The 20264-nt window shown below is 41.2% G+C and overlaps 1 protein-coding gene across 1 annotated transcript; it reads right to left on the bottom strand.

The window, feature by feature from the left end:
• Positions 1-155: 155 nt before the first annotated feature.
• On the bottom strand, positions 156-20238 carry LOC116263642 (uncharacterized). Its single transcript, XM_050080369.1, has 17 exons — positions 19769-20238; positions 18842-18970; positions 18627-18754; positions 18304-18514; positions 17467-17704; positions 16973-17123; positions 16552-16887; positions 13777-13943; positions 13685-13724; positions 10444-10615; positions 5019-6497; positions 2930-3043; positions 2647-2819; positions 2346-2556; positions 1346-1583; positions 892-1042; positions 156-697 (listed from the first exon to the last, which is right to left on the bottom strand). Exons 1-17 carry the CDS (start codon positions 20235-20237, stop codon positions 416-418), a joined length of 4689 nt encoding a protein of 1562 aa, XP_049936326.1. The 5' UTR covers position 20238; the 3' UTR covers positions 156-415.
• Positions 20239-20264: the final 26 nt, after the last annotated feature.

The raw sequence follows: 20264 nt of genomic DNA, 5'->3' as shown, positions 1-20264 counted from the left end.
CGTAAAACATGATGTAAGTCATTGATCCTTGATGCAGCATCAGCAGCCTCATTTTTTTTTTGTCGCATTACAGGAATGCATAAAAAATATTGGAGAATTACCCTAAGATGTTACTGTTTCAGACTCACAGTCACTTCTTTGTATACCATCATCAATTGTGACAATGCAAACGACAATAACAACAATTAGATTTCCATATCAAACAACGACGTTCAGACAAGCATGCCATCGTCAAGAGGCACCGTAAAAAGCAACAAGTAATTAATTAACGGTGAAAAACAACATTAAGAACATCAATATCTACAACAACGAGTTTTACATCCCGTCCATCGACACTTTCATTTCCGGCAAGGACAGTTTGTGGTTCAGCTGATGAATCTTCAGAGAGGTTGCGACCATTAATGGCGGAACTAAGCTACCGCGGTATGACTTCACTGTGAGTGAAAAAGCTGCCCGTGGTCGAATCAGTCATTGACTTCTTCGTAGAGAATGTTGGCTCCAAGGGTTTCTGTAGAGGCGGAGACTCATTTCCAAGCATGTGGAAAACCGTTGACATTGTTGGCCTGCTCGAAGAATCGTCTTGTAGGCATAGGAGAGCAACGTGAATGCACCTCAGAATGTCTTCTGTGTGGACCGAACCTCCAAGCATCGGGTCGATGAAGTCCAATGGCTGACCCAGACACCACAAGCTCCACGCCTTTTGTTTTTTCATCGTTTTTTGAAGAAACCAAATTAAACATCAGCACCAAGGAGAGGATTAGTTAATCTTTTTGCTGTTATTAGCATCCAATGAGATCCTTGATACTGTTCTAGCTAATCAGAGTTGGTTAATTTGCATTAAGTAAGATGGTGCATGTATATTTTCGGAGTTTATGAACTAGGCAAACTTACATGGCCAACGAGGCTGTGAGACTGTTGGGAAAGATGAAATCCGCTGTTCAGTTGGCCGCTGATGATCTCCAAAAGTAAAATCCCGAAGCTATAGACGTCAGATTTGATGGAGAACAAGCCGTCCATGGCATACTCGGGTGCCATATATCCACTGTATACATACCACAACAGAAGACGATCCTCAATCACCGGTTCTTTAAGAATTAGTCAATGCAATAAGCTAAGGATTAAGCAAATGTAGACTAAAGAATGAATGTATAAAAACACATCATATTAAATTTAACATAACTTTCATATATTTTAATGAAATATGCCTAAAATAATAAATTTAAAAGACCAAGAAACCTTTATTGCAGCAAGACCATTAAAAAGGTTTATTGATCATTCAAGCGCAAACTTCAGAGAATCAAATACATAAACTGCAAAACTGATAACGAACAAATCTTGCACTTACTAAGTTCCAACAATCGTGCGCGTGTTTGCTTGACTTTGATTTCCACTGAAAATCCTGGCCATGCCAAAGTCGGAGATCTTGGGATTCATGCGCTCATCCAACAAGACGTTGCCTGCTTTGAGATCTCTATGAATGATGTTGAGTCGAGAATCTTGATGAAGATAGAGAAGCCCCCTCGCTACCCCCGTAATAATGTTAAACCGCACCTGCCAACTTAATGAACTACGTTTCGCCGGATCTGAAAAAGCATTGGAAACTACGGTTAGCAGGCGTTTTGATTACCACAGATCTTAGATTGAATGCCCAGTTTAATAAAAAGTCCACCTTAAATTCATGTTATAAGAAGTTGCATAGTTGAGAACTTGTAGACCCTTAATTATGCCTTGAATCCGTGAATCTCAAGTCATAGGGAGGGGGATATCTGACTTGGTATTCATGAATTTCAAGATGCAAGGGTTACAAATCTATCGTGTAATACTGGCATCTTTCAAAGGATTTCAAAGCTTTGGTAGAAATCAAGGATTTCTAAAACTTTTGAATCTAATATCCTAAGGACTTGGATCACCTCAAGATCCGAGATAGTCAAACACACCCTAAGGGGCAAAGCAATTATTTGTGTTCTTTTGTATGGTTTGACAACAAAGAATAGGGCCTTAATCACCATAAAATAAGTATCTAATGAGAAAGATAGAAAGAGTAGTAATGCTAATGGACCAAACATAAAATTGAAGGGATATATATGAGTGGCTGAATGATGACTCTGGCTCTCTAGAGTTACTTAGCCATTTCACTAGGAATGTTCATTTATGGATGGTTGAAAGAAAAACAAAAAAAAAAAATACATGCAAACTAATACTAGATGACAAAAATACCCATCACCTTTTTCTCATTGGTTTCCTTTTAACTGTCTATTTGAACAAAGTTACAATTCAATGTTATTACATATATATATATATATATGTGTGTGTGTGTGAGAGAGAGAGAGAGAGAGAGTTGTGACCTCTAAGGAAGGCATCAAGGCTTTTGTTAGGCATATATTCATATATGAGCAGCTTTTCTCCCTTGTTCATGCAGCAACCTAACAGTTTAACCAGGTTTTTATGCTGAAGCTTTGCTATCAAATTGGCCTCATTCTTGAACTCATTTATTCCCTGTCCCGATTCCTCCGAAAGACGTTTCACTGCTATCAGCTGCCCGTTGGGAAGCCTTCCCTGAAGTTGGACATACATTATGCATACGAGAAGTATACAAACGTTTCATATCCACTAGTTAAAATATAAGGTCGATCGTCCGTAGCATACCTTGTAGACATGGCCATATCCACCTTGACCCAGCTTATTCGCATCACAGAAGTTGGCAGTCGCATCTCGTAGAACCTTCAAACTGATCTGTGCTAATTCCTGGTCTCCAGATTCATGGCTGCTTGGATTTCCCATGTAAAGAAGCGAAATCTCTTGATTGTATCTCAGCCTTGCTGTAATGAACAAAATGGCAGCATAAAGATTGGTAGCCGGAAACAGGGTGATGTGTGTCTGTGTGTGTGTGAGAGAGAGAGGGAGAGAGAGAGACAGAGATATTACTCACCTAGGTACCTCTTCCTTATACGAAGTATGAGGAGAAGAAAAATGAGGATGATGAGGGCGCCACCAGTGGCACTGACGATGGTGACAATCTTCAGCAACCGCTTCTGATTGCTCTCTGCACGTAGAAACCAATTCCCTTTTTAAGAAAAAAACAGGAGCTTAACTTCCTTGCAAAGTGCATGACAATTAAAAAGCTTAGTTCGAGGCGTTCGGTTTGGCCGGACAAATTATCAGGTTCACATGAAATTTTGCCAGTTGATACATTTTGAAACAGAACATTGTTGAATATTGCATCATCTGCAATACTTATTGGGAAGACGGATAAAAAACAAATAATCGATGAAGTCATGAAGACGTCCAACTATTTTTTCAAGAATAATTCTTCCATTGTAAAACACAGAACTTTTTTCCACTGGGGGGGGGAGTTTGATCCAATCAAATATTATAAGAAAGCAACTTTTCTTGCATATGACGAGGAGAATTATTTTCCACAAAGAAGTCGGACCCTTTTTTTTCATGTTCTAACAGCGCTGTCATTCCCTCCTTTTACTCTTTACAACAGATAAACAGAAAAGATCCACCCCGTTTGATTTCTGACTTCAACTACACTTTGGAATCTTTTCTGAATCCCCAAACGGTTTCAGCATCACTTTTTCAAGAATAAAGTACTTTGAAAAAAGGAAGGCATAAGGCATCTGCTTTTCTTTGCTAAGGAACATTTCTAAAACTTCGAAAGGACAAACTAGCTTGAACTTGACACCTGTAATCGATTATTCTTTTCGAGAAAAATGAGTTTCGGAATACATTTAAAAGGAGGGCCGTCTATATTTTTCATATATTTTAATCTATTTTCGAAAACTGTAATATAAATTTTAATTTTCAAAAGTCCCAGTAATTATGTGGAACATACTTTTTGGATATATATATATATATATATATCACATAAGCGGCTTGAGGATTTGTTCCTGCCTCTCTTGTCAACATCGGATATTTTCACTATGTCGGTTATTAAACTTGTGATTTTTTGTCTTCTTTTTTCAACCTTTATGGGGAATAACAGAAAATAAAAAGTTGGTAGCTCCACTTTTAAATCAAATGTTCCATGTCACCGACAGGTAGGATTGTTTTGTCTCGTGCAAGGGCAGGTTTGAAAGAATTGGAAAAAAAAAGTTGCTATGGTCTGGCAATGAAGGTGTTAAGAATGTCTCATAATTTCAACTTGGCTTAGTTTACATGTATCGTACCGAGCAGTGATGTGAGGATCTTTCTCAAAAACTTAAGAAGGAACAGGAGATCCTGATACTTCGATGTAAATGAGGGAATAGGAGATCGTTGTGTCATCATCTCTCTAAATTTTCCTCAACTTCAAACGAGATTTTGTTTTCTTTTGCTGTCATGAAGCGAAGAACAAGGAAAAAATTAAGAGAAAGCAGAAGTATAGAGAGAAAAAGAACACGACTCGAGGTTCACCTTCACTTCGGAAAACAGAACAGCGTCTAGTGACTGACTGCGACATTTGAACTCAAGATTTTACCAGATTCTAACGTAAATGGACGCAGAATTACTAAGTGCCTTGATCAGGAGTCTGGTGGCCTCCCGTCTTCGAGAAAATCTGAGATGAAGGGTGAGAGGCTCGTGCCTCCGTCCCGTCTCCCTTTGATCCACAGTTTTAGGTTGGTGTGTGGGAGATTAGCTTTCAGGAAACGAGGTTATCCAGCGCCACAATTTAGCATACAATTCTCTTTTAACACTCAAATCATTAAGTAAAAACTTCTATAATATCTCAAAAGGGTTTCATTTGTTCTTACTGGCGGCAGAAGATGGAAACGAGTTCCCTCTTTCCGGACAGCAAAATTTGCTCTGAAAAATGTCTACTAACTAACTAAGGCGAGTACTTTCATCTGTGATTTTAGCAGCGAGCGTGAAGTTTGGGGAAATTTCAAGTATTTTTTCAGAGAAAAAGGGTGTGGATTACTGGATATTTTCAAGCGAAGGCTCTTCTTAGTACTGCAACATGCCGGAGGCACAGAGATGCTTAAAGAAACGAAGGAAAAAGGCGAAAAACAGAGTGGAAGACAAGGGGGACTCACCGCGACCGGACATTACCAGCTGCGGATCACCGGAGAAAAACTTATCCATTCCGTACTGCAGCCTGCAGCTTCCGGTGAGGATAAGAGCGCCCCCCTCCCTGCTTTTGATATCGGAGGAAGCATTCTGCAGGCAGTTCCGGCAGTTAAGGCCGGTGATGTCCCTCGCACACTGCACCAACCCGTATATCTTCTGCGAGTCAGGAGTCGGAATAGTTCCCGTGGCAAACATGCGCCTTGACTCGTCCGCCGTCGCGTAGTCGGATAAATTGTTGATGAGAGTTCTTACTTTCTCATCAAAAGATTTATGGGTCGATGCTCCGTTTTGATGCTCCGGCCTGTAATCTCTGTCATCGGTATCAATGGTACCGGTGAAATTGAAGTCGGAATACCGCAATTGGCAGTAGTCGAACCATATGACCGCGCTTTTACTGCTAGGGCAGAGCTCAAGGATTTTGGCGGATGCGTGGGACGTGCAGTTCCAGCAGTCGGCGAGGGGGACGTCCCCTCGGCAGAGTGCCTGCCCATAGACTCGATCGGCAGATTGGCCGGCCGTTCCAAAGTAAAAGCCGATTTTCTGAGGCGTGTACTCCACCAGGTAGAAGAGCAAAGCCTCCAGATTCTTCTGGAAGGTGGTGCCGGCCACAGCAGAGCACTTCCTTGAGATGGGCTCGGCGCCGCTAAGGGCGGCCTGCGGCGAAAGATGGAAGATGGGGTACGTCTCGAATCTCAAGTTGCAAGACCTCCCCACGACTCTACCGCCCTGTCTATCGGCACAGCACTTGACAATCCGGTCGGTGGCATCAGCCAAGCAGGAGTTACAGCTCGCCGGCGACAAGTCCCGAGTGCACTGCAAGGCACCGAAGATGGTCAAGTTGCCGTTGGTGTATGAGAAATTGCCGTTCCCATACAGGGGCTGCTTTTGGCTGGCGATGGCTGAATCGGTGAGATTCCTGAAGAAGCCCTGGAGCAACGGCCTGAAAACATCGGGTTCTTCGACGTTCAGAGTGCTCGAAACGACTATGAAGTTGTTGGACGGCGTTCCGAAGAAATCGGCGCCGGAGTAGGCCAAGAGGCAGAATTGAAGGAAAATGAAAGCCTCCCTCTTGTTAGGGCATTGCTGAACGATCTGTGAGGCAGCGTCGGAAGCGCACTGCCGGCAAACTTCACGTTCGGCGTCGCCACGGCATTGAACCAGTCCGTAGACTTTATCCGCGCCATTGCCCTCTGTAGCGTTGTAGAAGCCGGTGATGCTAGCACTGGGTACCAGAGAGGAGTTCAACAACCGCTGCAAGTTGTGATCAAATGTGCTATTGGCTGTGTAATTCTGAGTGTCGGTGCAGAATTGGTAGTAATCCTGACCTCTGATAACAAGGAAGAAGGATGAAAAGATGAAGAAGAGAAGGAGGGGGCTGGCCATGGCCTCCCTGTTCCTCCCCATGATCCAAACAGACGAATTGGGTGGCAGCAGGTGAGGTGATTAGCTTCTCATATGGAGGATGGGATGTCTGATTTTGTACACAGGCGAACGGCCAGGATGAATTGACGTCGATTGATGGCATCTACTGCGTTCGATCGATCTCCAAATTTTCTCACCCATGGGTGATTCTTAATGGAGAAGTCTCCATCCTGGTGTTGACGCCGCCCACTCGTGGAGCCCTGCGCTTATATTTTGGCCAATACAGGAACGATCGGAGAACGTCATGCAGGTAGGGCCAAGGTTCAATGACGTCGACCGCATTGGATTTCCAGTTCTTTCTTCTTTGGCCGCCACTCGACACTCGTTGTCACTTCGAAAAGAGAATCTCCGGACGATACCTTTCCTGGCTGCCACCCACCTCCTGGGCAAGCAATTTCTTATATCGATTGGATTAAGTAGTGGAAATGAGATAACCTAGAGTCAGGTTCTTCTTCCGCCATTAAAACTCAAACCTGTTGAAGCCCGAGCTTCTGCCATTAAAACAGGGTACGGGGACTTGCCTCACCTTTCCTCTGTATGTATCTTTGATTGTAAATACTTCTTTTACCTGTCATGCATACATACATATAAAAAAAAGGTAAAAATGTGATCAATTGTATAGAAGATGTTGTTGTGATGATGTTAATCAATGAGATGACAACCGGGCAAACCTATCGTATAATAAAAAACGAAATGGAGAAATTTTGAATATTTTATGAATCACCCTTCAATTTTTGTTGTTTCTTGGCAACTTGATCTGCGAATTCATGTTTATTAAAGCAACGAGTTTCACGGTGACGTTATTCTGTCTCGGGAGCAGAATCTTTAAGCTCAAAAAATGGCTTGTCCAAAATGTATGAAAGCCTGACTCATGAAACCACGAAACGAAACGAGGCTCCGATCTATGTTTTCGTTCTTTTTGTAAACGAGCAGGTAGAAGAATATATACATTCAGATTGAGTCAAACAATTTTATCCTCATCACCTTCGTAACCCGTAGATCTATGACGAGTTGGGTTTGTGACCACTTATATTAAATACTATTAAAAAGGGGAACCATATTATTTAACGTGAAAAGATGGCGCTGTCTAAACTTCTTTTGCTCTAATTTTCTTGGTACTTCAAAAAGACATGAAACTTGTGGCCGAGTTTTTTCAGCTCGCGCGGTGCCGAAGGCGTTCCCCAAAACCTTCGAGACTGTGGACTAGACGAAAAGTGCTAAGCACTCGGCACACCATCACCCAGGTTTATCTCATTGTCGACCATCGGCAAGCTGTAACCATGAGGTCAGAACTTTGCCATTCTTCCAAGTGCCTATCTACATCCAAACAAAATCTGGGTGAAGGTAGCTGCAAGCGTTTACCGGTCAGTAGAAAATTGAAGTTCATTTCGTTTTTCAAAAGCCGTCCATATAACTTTGTTGATCAAAGGGTTAGGTAAACTTCATATACGGTTAATTAAAGCATCACAATTTCTCTCTTTCTCTCTTGCTATATATGACAAATTCATGAAACTTTGTTTATTGAGGCAGCATGTGGATCATATGGATGGGCCACAATAGATCATAATTAACTGTAGGTCCGTCCCTGGACATCACGCTTGATCAGGAATTACATATGAAGAAAAAGCGTGCACCCACTTCTTAAAAGCCCAACCCCAATGTTTTTCTCTTCAAAATCTATCTTAACGGAATACATATGATCTTTATATTTTCTATAACCCATAGATTCACCGGTTGACGGATATAGTGCTTCATAATTAACATTAAAGAATTGCCTTTTACCTTCATAAACTTGTGGAACGTGAAAATCAGGCTTTTAATTTTTAAAGACAACTTTCGACGTCCCTTTTGTCCGATCGGATTTCCCTCCGACCCGTCACTCATCAGCAGCGGCCAAGTCATTAACTTGTGAAATAGAAGTTTTAATTAAAAAAATCGGCTTCAGTCGTGGTTCTGCCGGTTTGAATCGATGAGTGGAAAATTAAAGATGATTTGATTTTATGGGCAACTCAAGGGTGGCATGTGTCGCTTTCTAGATTTTTCTCATATTCAGATCTTTTTTTGAATTTTTTTAAGAATATTTTTGTTTACTTTTTCAAGAGAGGCTGATTAACGGAAAAAGTGGAGGCTTCATGGAGTTGGTTTCCTTTGAAAGTGTCTGATTCTCCGGTCTAGGAACAAAAACGTCATGTCTTAGCGTTTTCACTGCAGGTGGCCCCAGATGATCCGCCAATCCAGATAGGTGGTGTTCCTCCGGTTCAGCGTTTGCATGTGCCCACAAGCCCTATTAGGGCGTCTGTTCCGCCCCTGGAACGGCGTCAAACAGAGCTGATGGGTCCGATCTCCACGCAGTAGCTTCGATTAGATATCCGGCCCATATCTTAGTAACAAATTGGATCAGATTGGAATTTCAGAAGTGACACTTGATCGGCTTCAAATTAAGACTTAAGCAAATATTTGATCACATTCGGGGTTCAGATTCGGACTGGATTTAGTTTTGAACAAATTTTTTTATATCCAATTTCCGTACAATTTGAAAGTTGTGGATTCAGATGTCAATCTAAACATCGGATTCATAGATTTTTCTTTATTCATGTTCGAGCCTCAATTCAAATATAAAAGGATTTGAAAAAGGTAGATCTGGTAAATAGTATATTTGATTTGATATATTTGATTTGAATATGATTCATTGACATCCCCAGCAGTACCAAAGCTATTATTATAAGTGTATGCTCGACTTATATTAGTTAAAGCTAGTGTTCTAACGCCTCAAAAATTTAGTCTCATATTGAAGATTGTTAGGAATCTTCAAGGGCTTATAAAAGAGTTATTGACTAGATAGATAGTTGTCTTGGTTCTTAGTCTTTTTGGGGTTGGAGCCAAAATTGCTAAGGGTGGGTTGGGATCCACCGAATCAGGGACCCAAGCCCAGGAGTGGGTCGGGTTGTCTCAGCGGTATGAGAGTCGGTTTAACACTCGGACTTAGGGTCCCACACGTGTGGATGCATGTGCCTTAAGAGGAGTGGATTGTAACGCCCCCAAAATTTAATCTCATATTAAAGACTTATAAATGAGGTTATTGAATAGATGGTTGTCTGGCTCCATACTCATCAAATCCAGCCAACAGCAAATCCAACTTAGCAAATCCAACTTAGCATGATGCAATATATTCATAGCCAATTTGGATTTTGGAATGCAACATATTTTAAGCCACAACTGATATGGATTCTTTTACATGTAATTGTGACTTGATTTTTATTCCAAATGCAAAAAAGTACGGCTTCCTGACTGTACCCTGGATACTAACGCTATAGGACTAGGGCTGCACAACGAGTCGAGCCAACTCGGGCTCGACTCGAACTCACCCGATTAAACTTGGCTTGAGCTCGACTCGTTTATAAACGAGTCGAGTTCGAGCTTACAATGAAACTCGAATGAGTAAACGAGTCGAGTTCGAGTTTTAATAACTCGACTCGTTCATATAAAACCGTTTAAATCTTAAAAACCGATACACAAATTTACCAAAACCGGTTCACCGGTTTAGGGTAAAAATTGATCGGTTATAACTTATTTTTCTTTTTCCCTTTTCTCTCTCTTCCGTCGACTATCCTCACTCCTCAGACCTCAGTCCTCTCCTCTCCGCGACTCCGCCTGTCTGCCGCACACCATCTCCACCGGACCATCGTCCGGCATTCGGCATCTAACCACTAGCTCCACCGTCTGGCAATGGCATTCGACATCTGACCACCAGCTCTACTGTCCCGCCTGCCGTCTGCGTTGTCATTTAGGCTCCCCACGACAGTCCACACAACGAAAAGAACACAAATGGGCATCCAGAGACGACCCAAAAGATTGGCAACGCTTGTTGTGTGAGCACCAGGTATGTTCCCCTCTTTTTCATGCGCTCTTTCTTTGCCTCTCTCTCTTAAACTCTCGTGAGTCTGTGACACCTCATCCTCACAGGCTCACCTTCGCAGGGTTTGCACAAGCACGGGAACGACAGCCGCACTATCTGCATTTCCTCCTCCTTTTCCTTCTCTGCCACCGCCACCGGCCCACCACCACCCTCTGTTCTGCCTAACGCCTGATGGTATGCTAATGCTCCTCCAGGGGTCAAAGTTTTGAACATCTTGTGTTGCGCCTGTGCTTTCAAACAAATCCTTGACTTCATCCTCTTATTAATCATTTTTTTGCTTTTTATTTTGACAGAGATCTTAGAATGGGATAAATGTTGAGGTCGTAATTGCTTCTAGAGGCGTGCTTTCTGCTCCCGCCTTCACGGTACCCCTTCCACCTTCCTTTCTTCTCCTTGTTGTTCATCTTTCTTTCTTTTTATTTATCTTCTCACATTGTTTCTTGCTCTGTTGCCTGGGAAGATTTTTTCTGTTCATTCATTCATTCATGGCTGGGAAGCCTGCAATAAGATTTTGCAAGAACTTTTCTGTACTCGAGTTAATCGAGTCGAGCTCGACATTGTTAATCGAGTCGAGCTCGAGCTTCTGTTAGGCAGCTCGACTCGAGCTCGTTGAGTCGAGTCGAGCTCGACTCGGCTAGTGTGGAGCCCTATATAGGACTCCAACCCTCAGGCTTCACGCCAAGGCCTCTTCCTGTTTTCCCTGTGGATCTTCACTTTAAAGTGGGAGCTTACGATCATATGCATGTTTTGATTAAATGAAGGATTCAAGTATGGCAGATACTGAACGTTGCGAAATAATTGAAAATTAAAAGTCTGTCGTTGAAATAGTTGCGCTAAGAGTACGAGGAAGGCTATTAATGATAAAAGCGATAGTCGCAGGCAAACAAAGCAAGTCATCGTCAAGGAAAGTATTCCAGATTATACATGATGACTTTGATGGTTTGTGGTATCCGCTAAAGCATAAATCAAGGAATCTTTGTGTTATTATAGCTTATACTTGAATATCTTGTGACAGCTCCATAAATCATGGAGCTGGCTATTCCAACTCTAATGGCCTATGTATAAGAAATTGACACGGTACTCTACAGTTCCGAGGCCGCTGGCATTCTTTGAGTAAATAAAATACTGCTCCACGTTGAACTTTTCTTCTGGTCAATATCATTTTATGTTTTTTCAACAGAATCAACCTCTTAAGTTATACTTTTCCCAAAAAGTTAATAAAAACACAAGTTGCAGCCATCTACTGCTTCATGCTCGTGAGAAATCAGTGAAATAAATCAGATTCCGTTGAATCGGACGCAAATTCCAACTACCAATCCGTTGCTTTCATCAGTGTAAGTTCGAGAAATGGGCACAAAATTAGGAACATAAGAACGGAAGATGAAGGGATTAATCCCTCTCGTGATCATCCCATTGCCGTGCATGGGAGCATTCTCCGGTCACGTTCTTCACATCGAGTTGCAGTAAATTCAGATGGCGGCTAGTCATCTGACATCACGTTTAATGAGAGACAACCCACCATCATTTATCACACGATAGGTGCAGGAGTAGCCCCTATTTACGTCAATATATCAAGTTTCATATTCCAATAGCTCATTGGAGATACGGACAAACAGTCTTAAAGGCAATCAACGTCAACCATCAGAAACATTTGCCGTCGGATGGTTCACGTTTGTCTCCGGAGGCCAAACTCGAGGAATTTAAGATGCAAAATGGGATGTAAAAGGCAAACCATATAGAAATTAAATTTGCTGCTTTAAAAGATTTGTGGATGCACATGACATATTTTTGGTTGCACACACACAGATTTACATAGGAAAAGTTACGAATGTTGCACTTCCAATGGAAGTCAGCAAAATATTTATCAAGAAATTGAAAGGGTTAACTTATTTTTAACAAAGTTATTTTGAAACCAATTTGGTAAATTAAACGTTCTTTTCTTAATCAGGCCTGCATGGTCTCCTAATCCCACCATCAAGATTAAAGAAAAAATACATAATCATGAAGAAGTTTTTATGTATTAAAGATCATGAAGATTTGAAACATATCAATTATTCAACTAGATGGTGTGCTAAGTAGGTTAAATGGGATGTGGAGTGTCTGAAAAGAAAAATACCTGCCTCCAAATTAAAAACATTTTACAAAAATGATAAATACAGAAAGTATCCTCTACAAGAACAAAATAAGAATCCCAAGTTGGATGCCCTTTTCGAAACCTGACGTAGTCACATAGTGACTTTGTAAGGAAAGTCAAACGACGCACACAGAGATGAAAGAAGCATGACGACCCTAGTCCCTAGCGCTTGGAGCGCGCAACTACTCGCGGTCAAGCACGCACCTTCGTGTTCGGATGGCAGAATGAGAAAAATACCTTTAAATATAAAATGTTAAAACTGCCCACCTTCATAACGATAAAATGCACGCAGGAACTTGACATTTGGGATTCTTATTTTTAAAAAAAAAACCAAGATGAATTCTACTCCTTATCAGGAGGGACTGTTGATGAATTAGTGCTTTAAAAAAAAAAAAAAAAAACATTTCTTGTTTCAATGAGTTTCAGAGATCCAAAAGCATGTACTTTATGTGACAAGGATTTTCACCAAACTTGTTAAGTGAGTGATAAGATATACGGTGAAAATTTCAAGACCAAGTGTGTGTCCAACTCCATCTTACGTAAGTGCTTCTTCATTTCAAAATAAAAAACAGGATGAGAGCATCCTTTGTAGGAACTTCCCCTGGGCAGAGCCAAGGCCCACAAGGGCCATGGCCCTACCTCAAAATACTAATAATAATTTACGTGTAAAATTTTAAAAATATCACTTGTCGTATATAAAAATTTTAAAAAAATGATATTTTACTTGTCTTATATAGCATTAAAAAAGTTCTTAAAAACGATGTCAATATATTTGGATAAAAAATAGATTCCTTAGGGCGATGTGAAATGTCAAGGCATGACCATGACTAAAATAGACTAAAAAAACTAGGATTGTAGCTGGCATCAAGGTGTGTCTTGTGTTGTCACAAATACGTGGAGGATCAAGGTTGTCTGATTTAAAAAATATTATGGCAGTTCATTGCAATTAAATTGAAGCAGAAGATTTTAAGAGATTCATGATGAGAAGAATACAAGAAAGCAAACAGGAATATAATGTTTCCTGTTTCAACAGAGGTTGAAGCCGCTGGTGCATGATCTTATCTCCACGGCGACCTCGAATGAGCCGGCGATCATGTTTGCCGCTGGATCCACCGACTACAATGCAGACGATCCGTGGAATGGCGCAGTGCACGAGAGACCTCTCCCTGAGCAACTGCCGCAAGTGTTTGGAAGCTGAAGCTGCAGCAATTTCCACGAAACAGGGGGCTCGTGTTGTTGGCATCAGCTGCACCTTGCGGTATGAAACTTGTCCATTCCTTTTCCCAACGGCGACGTCGCCGGCACCTTCGCAGGCGTCTCAACCACTGAGTCCTCAATCTCCACCACCAGCTGCTCAGCGGGCGCCATCGGCCGCTCCACCCTCTGCTTTTCCTTTACCACCACCGGCACCGGATGTCCCTGTCGCTAGGCCCAAAATGCAGTGGATCACACTTGTTTTTCTTATTTTTGGCAAACAAGTTGTTAGGCAAAACTTTTGCCCTTTAAGGCTTTAGCTGACTCTTTATTGAAACCGAACAACCTTTTCTTTTAGGACTTTGTCTTTAGTATTCAAATAAACATAAAGAAGCTTTACTTGTTTTTCATCTTTTTTTTTGCTTTATATGAAAAGAAGGCAAATCTTTTGCCTTGAATCAAATGGCCGTAATGCTTTTGAACGAAGAATTTCGAGTCTGTGTTGATATCAACGAGGATGATTGTTGGCATGGACTTGCTCCTTTGAAAGGATTACGCTTTGGTTGAGCCCAGACGATACAGAGTATCTGTATCGTTGTTTTGGCGATACGAGATAGGCCGATATAAATAATACTTTTTTTTTTTTTGTGTCAGCTTTAATAGGTTAGAATTAGGCCCAAAATGTAGTGGGTCACACTCGTTTTTCTTATTTCTGGAGTTAGGCTAAAGTTTTGCCCTTTAGCTTACAGTTTATTTAAACCAAACAACCTTTTCTTTAGGGCTTCCTTTTTAATATTCAAATCATGTGAAAACCTTCCAAGGGACCGACCCTTTTCCTTTTTATTAACAAAAAATTGAGGCATTTACAACAACAACAAAAAAAAAATCAAATTCTTTTGTGAATGATTACATTACCAAAAAGACAGTCGAGTGGAATCCCAACCAAGGTTCATAACAAGTTCTTTATATCCCCTACCATCGGAGCATAAAAACAGCATCCTGCAAACTTCAATCGATGGTCGATGGTTGTTGGCATGACAGCTGTAATCTACTAAGATGACTTTGTACATGCACAACAAACCCAATCCTTTTTGTTATACCTTTCACGGCTTTGTCCACTACATCTTTTCAAGCCTCATTGTTAGATTGTATGACTATTGATCTTACCTAGACATTTGTTCAAAACCCAGCTCTCAAACAGCACCCTTCTTTTTTTCAACCAATAGCAAACTCCAAAAAGGTATCCTGGTATCCTCCATTATAGCTTCTAATCAATTTTACCACGCTGCACAAACTTTCTCCATGTCAAAATGCAATATGAATATTGTGTCCAACTCATTTTTAAAAGCTTCAATTAGAGGTGGGCATCGGGCTGGCCCACTGGCAGGGGCCCGGTACTTAGCCCGTAACAGGCCCGGGTCAGCTCGACAGGGCCCAACTCGACCCATTAGTATTAAAAAAATATTTTTATTATTTTTATTTTAATAATATATATTTTATTATTTAAAATATAATTTATATTCAAAAATTATTTTTATAATTAAAAAATATATATTTTTTTAATTTTAACGGCCAAGCCCTGCCCGATGCCCACCTCTACCTTTAATTTGCTGACCTGATGCCTTGGCGTAGCCAGATTTCCACTTTTTTTTAATTGGTGAAGAGGAGGTTCTTCAGGCGTTGGAAGGCGCTGTTGGCTGCAGACCGTGTTTAGATGTAGCGCGTAGGATCAAATTTCTTAATTCAGTTGACATTCAGAATCATGAAAAAAAGGCAGACTAATGCTAAAATCACTTGTTTGATTGAATCCCTTGTCGCCGTCGGGAGTCACGGCAGTGCAATTAAAACGTCGTGACCGGATCGAGGTCGTGGAGTGGTTAAATGCGTCGATCATACCTTGACTTTGACTTTGAATTTTTTATTGCACCAAGCAACAATGGAGGAGCCTGCTTCTCCGAAGACGCCCAGTGTTCATGTGGGCCTCGGTTTGTCAAAATTTTGCATCTCATTTTCCTAATCTTCTTCCTAAATTCTTAGAAGAATTTAATACAAAAGTTGCTTCTATGGAAATGCCTCGGCAGCTATTAAGTTGAACATATTACCGATGTTTACTGTTGGTGCGCAAAAGTTCCAACGAAAATTGTATCTTTTCTAGAGTTGTTTAACCGCCACTAATCTACTCATGGGTGGGCTTTTTTTGAGTTACCTAAAAGTATTTATGGACAAATATTAATCGTTTTAATTAGATGATATCCATGTATTCTCAACTCAGAAATTTAGCGCGCATGTCATGTTTGGGAAAAGAATAATCTCTATTGGCCTATTGAAGAACATATTTTGTCCTACTAAACTAGTGTCTCTTAGATTAATCATCGTCCTACATACATAAGCACGAGATCTGGAAGAACTAATATAGATCACTTAGATTTTCATTCGGCTGCAGAATACCAAAACCGTGCATTTCTCTTCTCGCATAGTGGATTTGTTGGCGAACCAGATTAATTCTACATGTTTTTCCTGTATAATTCTTGTTCCATTCCAAATACGGGTGCACTACTTTGTTAGTTTGTTGTTTCTTCCAACCATTATAGGATACGGTGCACCCATGTTCTATTTCATCAGCCCGGAGTAATAAAAACTCAACCTTTATATAATCCCCTCGATTCTCTTAGACTAACATACAAATCCCAAAAAAAAAATTGTAAATGTCAGATCATAAAGGTTGCATTAATAAAAAACAAGGACTGGGTTATCACCCTGTGGCCAATCCGTTTTCCGGTAAGAGTTCCAAATTGAAAAGATCTTTAAGTAGCATCTGTTATCTAGCTTCAACCTCGGAAATGGTCATATCATTTTCACATTTTGGGGCGGAACCACTCCGTGACTTGTCCGACCCCGTTCTTGCTGCAGATGAGCCAGTGATTGAGGTGTCTGAGTACACTCTGCTTCTCCCCAATATGAAAGCAGGAGCCGAAGGCGCAGGAAGGGTCAAAGAGCTGCTATTGAGCATGAGAACAATAGACGACATTGTTGGCCTTCGTGTTGCATCCTCCTGAACGCATAGCAACCCAATATGGATGCACCTTGCCACTTCACTTCCGTCGCTTGAATGAGTGAGTGATTCGTCTAATAGTTCAGTTGCCTTGTTTTCCCTCCACAGCCTCCACGCCTGTGCCATTTCCACATAAAATTAAAAAAAATGAAGCAGCATATGCGCATACGAAATTAATCTGTTGTTACAACAAAATGCTTACATAGTCAAGCAGGCTTGAGCCATATTGTGAATGAGGGAATGAAGAGTTCTTCACGCCACTAACAGTCTCTAGCATCAAGACTCCAAAGCTGAACACGTCTGACTTGACAGAGAATTGGCCTTGCATAACATATTCCGGTGCCATGTAGCCACTGACAAGAGAACAAAGTGAGCTCAATTTTTGTAATTTGTGGCATTCTAAACATTAATAGGTCAGTCAGAGAGGTCCCTTATGGTGTTAAGGAATGCTGTTGTTTATAATTTAGTGGCATTCTAACCAGCGGAGGTTGGTTAGGGAGCTTTCTACAACGAGCAAAAAATGAACCGGTAGAAGCCTGCGTAGTATTAAAAATTTTTGCTGTTGCTGTTAGAATAAAAATAGTATATGCGAAGGTCCTTGTATGGGAGAATAAGATACGCATACTCATCTACTGATCACTGTTTTTCCATGCACAGGATCGGTATTTGACATGCAGGTTAGGATGCAGAACTTACTATGTGCCAGCAACATTACTCGTCTTGCCTTGTGTTTCTTCCACTCCAACAAGCTTTGCCATGCCAAAGTCTGAAATCTTAGCAGTCATGTCCTGATCTAGAAGTATGTTACCGGCCTTGAGGTCCCTGTGGATGATTTTAAGTCGAGAATCTTCATGAAGGTAGAGAAGTCCTCTCGCTACGCCAGCTATTATTTTGCTCCGGATCAGCCAGTCCAATTGTGTTTTTCTAACTGGATCTGCACAATGAATAATCAATAAAACCATGTTATGTTTGAGTAGAAACAATACAGTATTCACGTTGATACAAGGGTAAATGTGCGAACGATACAATGCACCAAAGACCAGGCCAAATATTCATAGATGACACTTTCAGGAATCCAGGTCAGTTTTTGCAGGATCAAGGTAAACTATTGGATCATTGGACAACCAGGCTAAGGCATAGCCTGTATCTAAATCAATGTTAATCCAGTGAAAGAAGTGATCTGGAAGCACACCTGAGCATAATAACTGGTAAAAAACAAAAAATAGACAAAAAATTGTTTTGTGAGGTTCAACCATATGATTTTTGGACTGCCAATTGAGAGCCTTCACGAGTAAAACATGGACGCGGTGCTGGTAAGAGTTAATACAATGGGTACTGTCGTTTTAGCCGCTCAAATAAAGAGAATAGATTGTCGTTCAAGAACGTGAACCAATTTCCTTAATTATAATCTACCAATTACACATCTTAAGAAGGAAACTAAGGTTACTAACAACAGCACATCTAAGTACTATTGGTAACTGGGATGCTGATATCTGCAGAAGACTAAAGACTGTGAAGCCGCAGATGACTAACCAAATAATAGCTTGTCCAGGCTTCTATTGGGTACGTATTCGTAGATGAGTATCTTTTCTTCCCCTTCAAAGCAGCAACCAAGAAGGCGAACCAAGTTCCTGTGCTGAAGCTTTGCTACCAACTTCACCTCGTTCTTGAACTCAGTTGAGCCTTGCCCCGAGTTCCTGGACAACCGTTTTACTGCTATTTGCTGTCCGTCTGACAGTTGACCCTGCAGAAATCCCATTCAGTTTTGTTTTTTTTTTTGATATTTTCATGAAATTTTACAGAAATCTATAAAACAGATATTGATATGCAATCTCAAGTAGATAGAGGACCTTTACCTTGTAAACAGGACCATACCCTCCCTCCCCAAGTTTGTTAGCATCTGAAAAGTTGTTCGTGGCAGCTCTAATGATGTCCAAGTCAAAAAACAGTGAGATCTTGCTATCAATTTCTTCGCCACCATAACCTGAATAGGAATATTGAATCTTAGCATCCACAAACGACAACCAAAAAGTAAAATGCGTGACCCAGATATTTGTAGATATTGGCGAACCTTGGGTGGTGCTTTTCCTTTTGGCTTTCTTGGAAAATAGGAAAAATGTCAGGAGGCATAAAAGTACTGTTGATGGAACCAAGACGGAGACGATGATCATCGTTCTTCTTGTTCTCGACTTGCCGGGACCTGCGTGTTTGTAGACGGAACACAAATAATTATTGGAGTTTTGGACAAGAAGACTTTTTTCGAAATAAATGTAAGAAAAAAGAACATCTAATCGTTGCAATGATGCAAGAAATCACTCCTAAAACCGGAGGGGAAGAACGACAGCCCATAAACAGGAACACTTACATCCAAGCAAAAGTAGAAACAAGTGATAAAAAAGAGGAAATAAAATCTTATAGTGGAAACAGGTGGTGAAAAAGAGCAAGTGAGCATTTTTCGTTTATAATGAACCACAATCTCATGTTTTCCGCAAAGCAAACCATGTTTCAAGAGAACGTTTTGAATCTTCATTTCATATAAGAATAATTATCTTAGGAATTAAGCGATTTAGATAAGCAATGTCATTATCACCAGTCAAAGTGCTGGATAGAGAACCAGAAAAACAAAATGAAGCACAAAAATACTTCAAACTAATGGAAAAAAAACAAAAAACTGAAACGCAACAGTACTACTGGAAACTATGGAAGAAAACAAAAAGCACAAGTAGGAGAATAAAGTTTCATCCGCTGATGTATAGAAGAAACTGTTAGCAGCATCGACGAAACCGATTGCTGATTTATTTGGCAGAGTTCATGCTTTAAAAAAAAGAAAGAGAAAGAGAAGGCTGAGAGGTGATCAACAATGCAGTTATCTAGTTCACATGACATGGGCAGCCTAACCATTCAACAATACTGCATGAGTTATGCAATAAAACTGGGGAAGAGCGTCGACAACTAAATGATTAACAAAGGAATAGTTTAAGAGTTAAAGGATACCAACCATACGCTGCATTGGAAGGAGGAAGGGCGATGCTCGCAGGGGGACTCGCTGGTGCTGAAACCCCTACAGCTTCAAGAGAAGGCTGAGGCCCCACCAGGCCGTAGAAGAAATTGTACAACTCGTACCTCACGTTGCAGCTCGCCGTGACAACCCGGCCACCCCGCCTGCGGTCGCAGCAACTCGGGATCCGAGACATGGCTGTGGACAGGCAATTCGTGCAGGCAGAGGCGGAGAGGTCCCTTGTGCACTGAACCAACCCATACATCTTCTGGCGGTCGTTGAACCTTGTCTCTGCGGTAGCAAACAGCCGGCCGGAGGGATCAGACGTCGCGTTTGAGGAGAGGCTGTCCAAGAGTACCCCGAGCAGTGAATTGAAAAGATTGACGTCTAACGTGTTCTCGAGATTTGCCATGGTGAAGGAGACGTCGGTATTTACCATTCCAAAGAAGTTGACGTCAGAGTAGCGCATGAGGCAGGAATCGTACCATACCACTGC

This window comes from Nymphaea colorata, chromosome 11 (assembly GCF_008831285.2).
Source record: "Nymphaea colorata isolate Beijing-Zhang1983 chromosome 11, ASM883128v2, whole genome shotgun sequence".
NCBI classification, from domain to species: domain Eukaryota; kingdom Viridiplantae; phylum Streptophyta; class Magnoliopsida; order Nymphaeales; family Nymphaeaceae; genus Nymphaea; species Nymphaea colorata.
The sequence above is the reverse complement of the archived record's forward strand: the minus strand, read 5'-3'. Positions and strand labels throughout refer to the sequence as shown.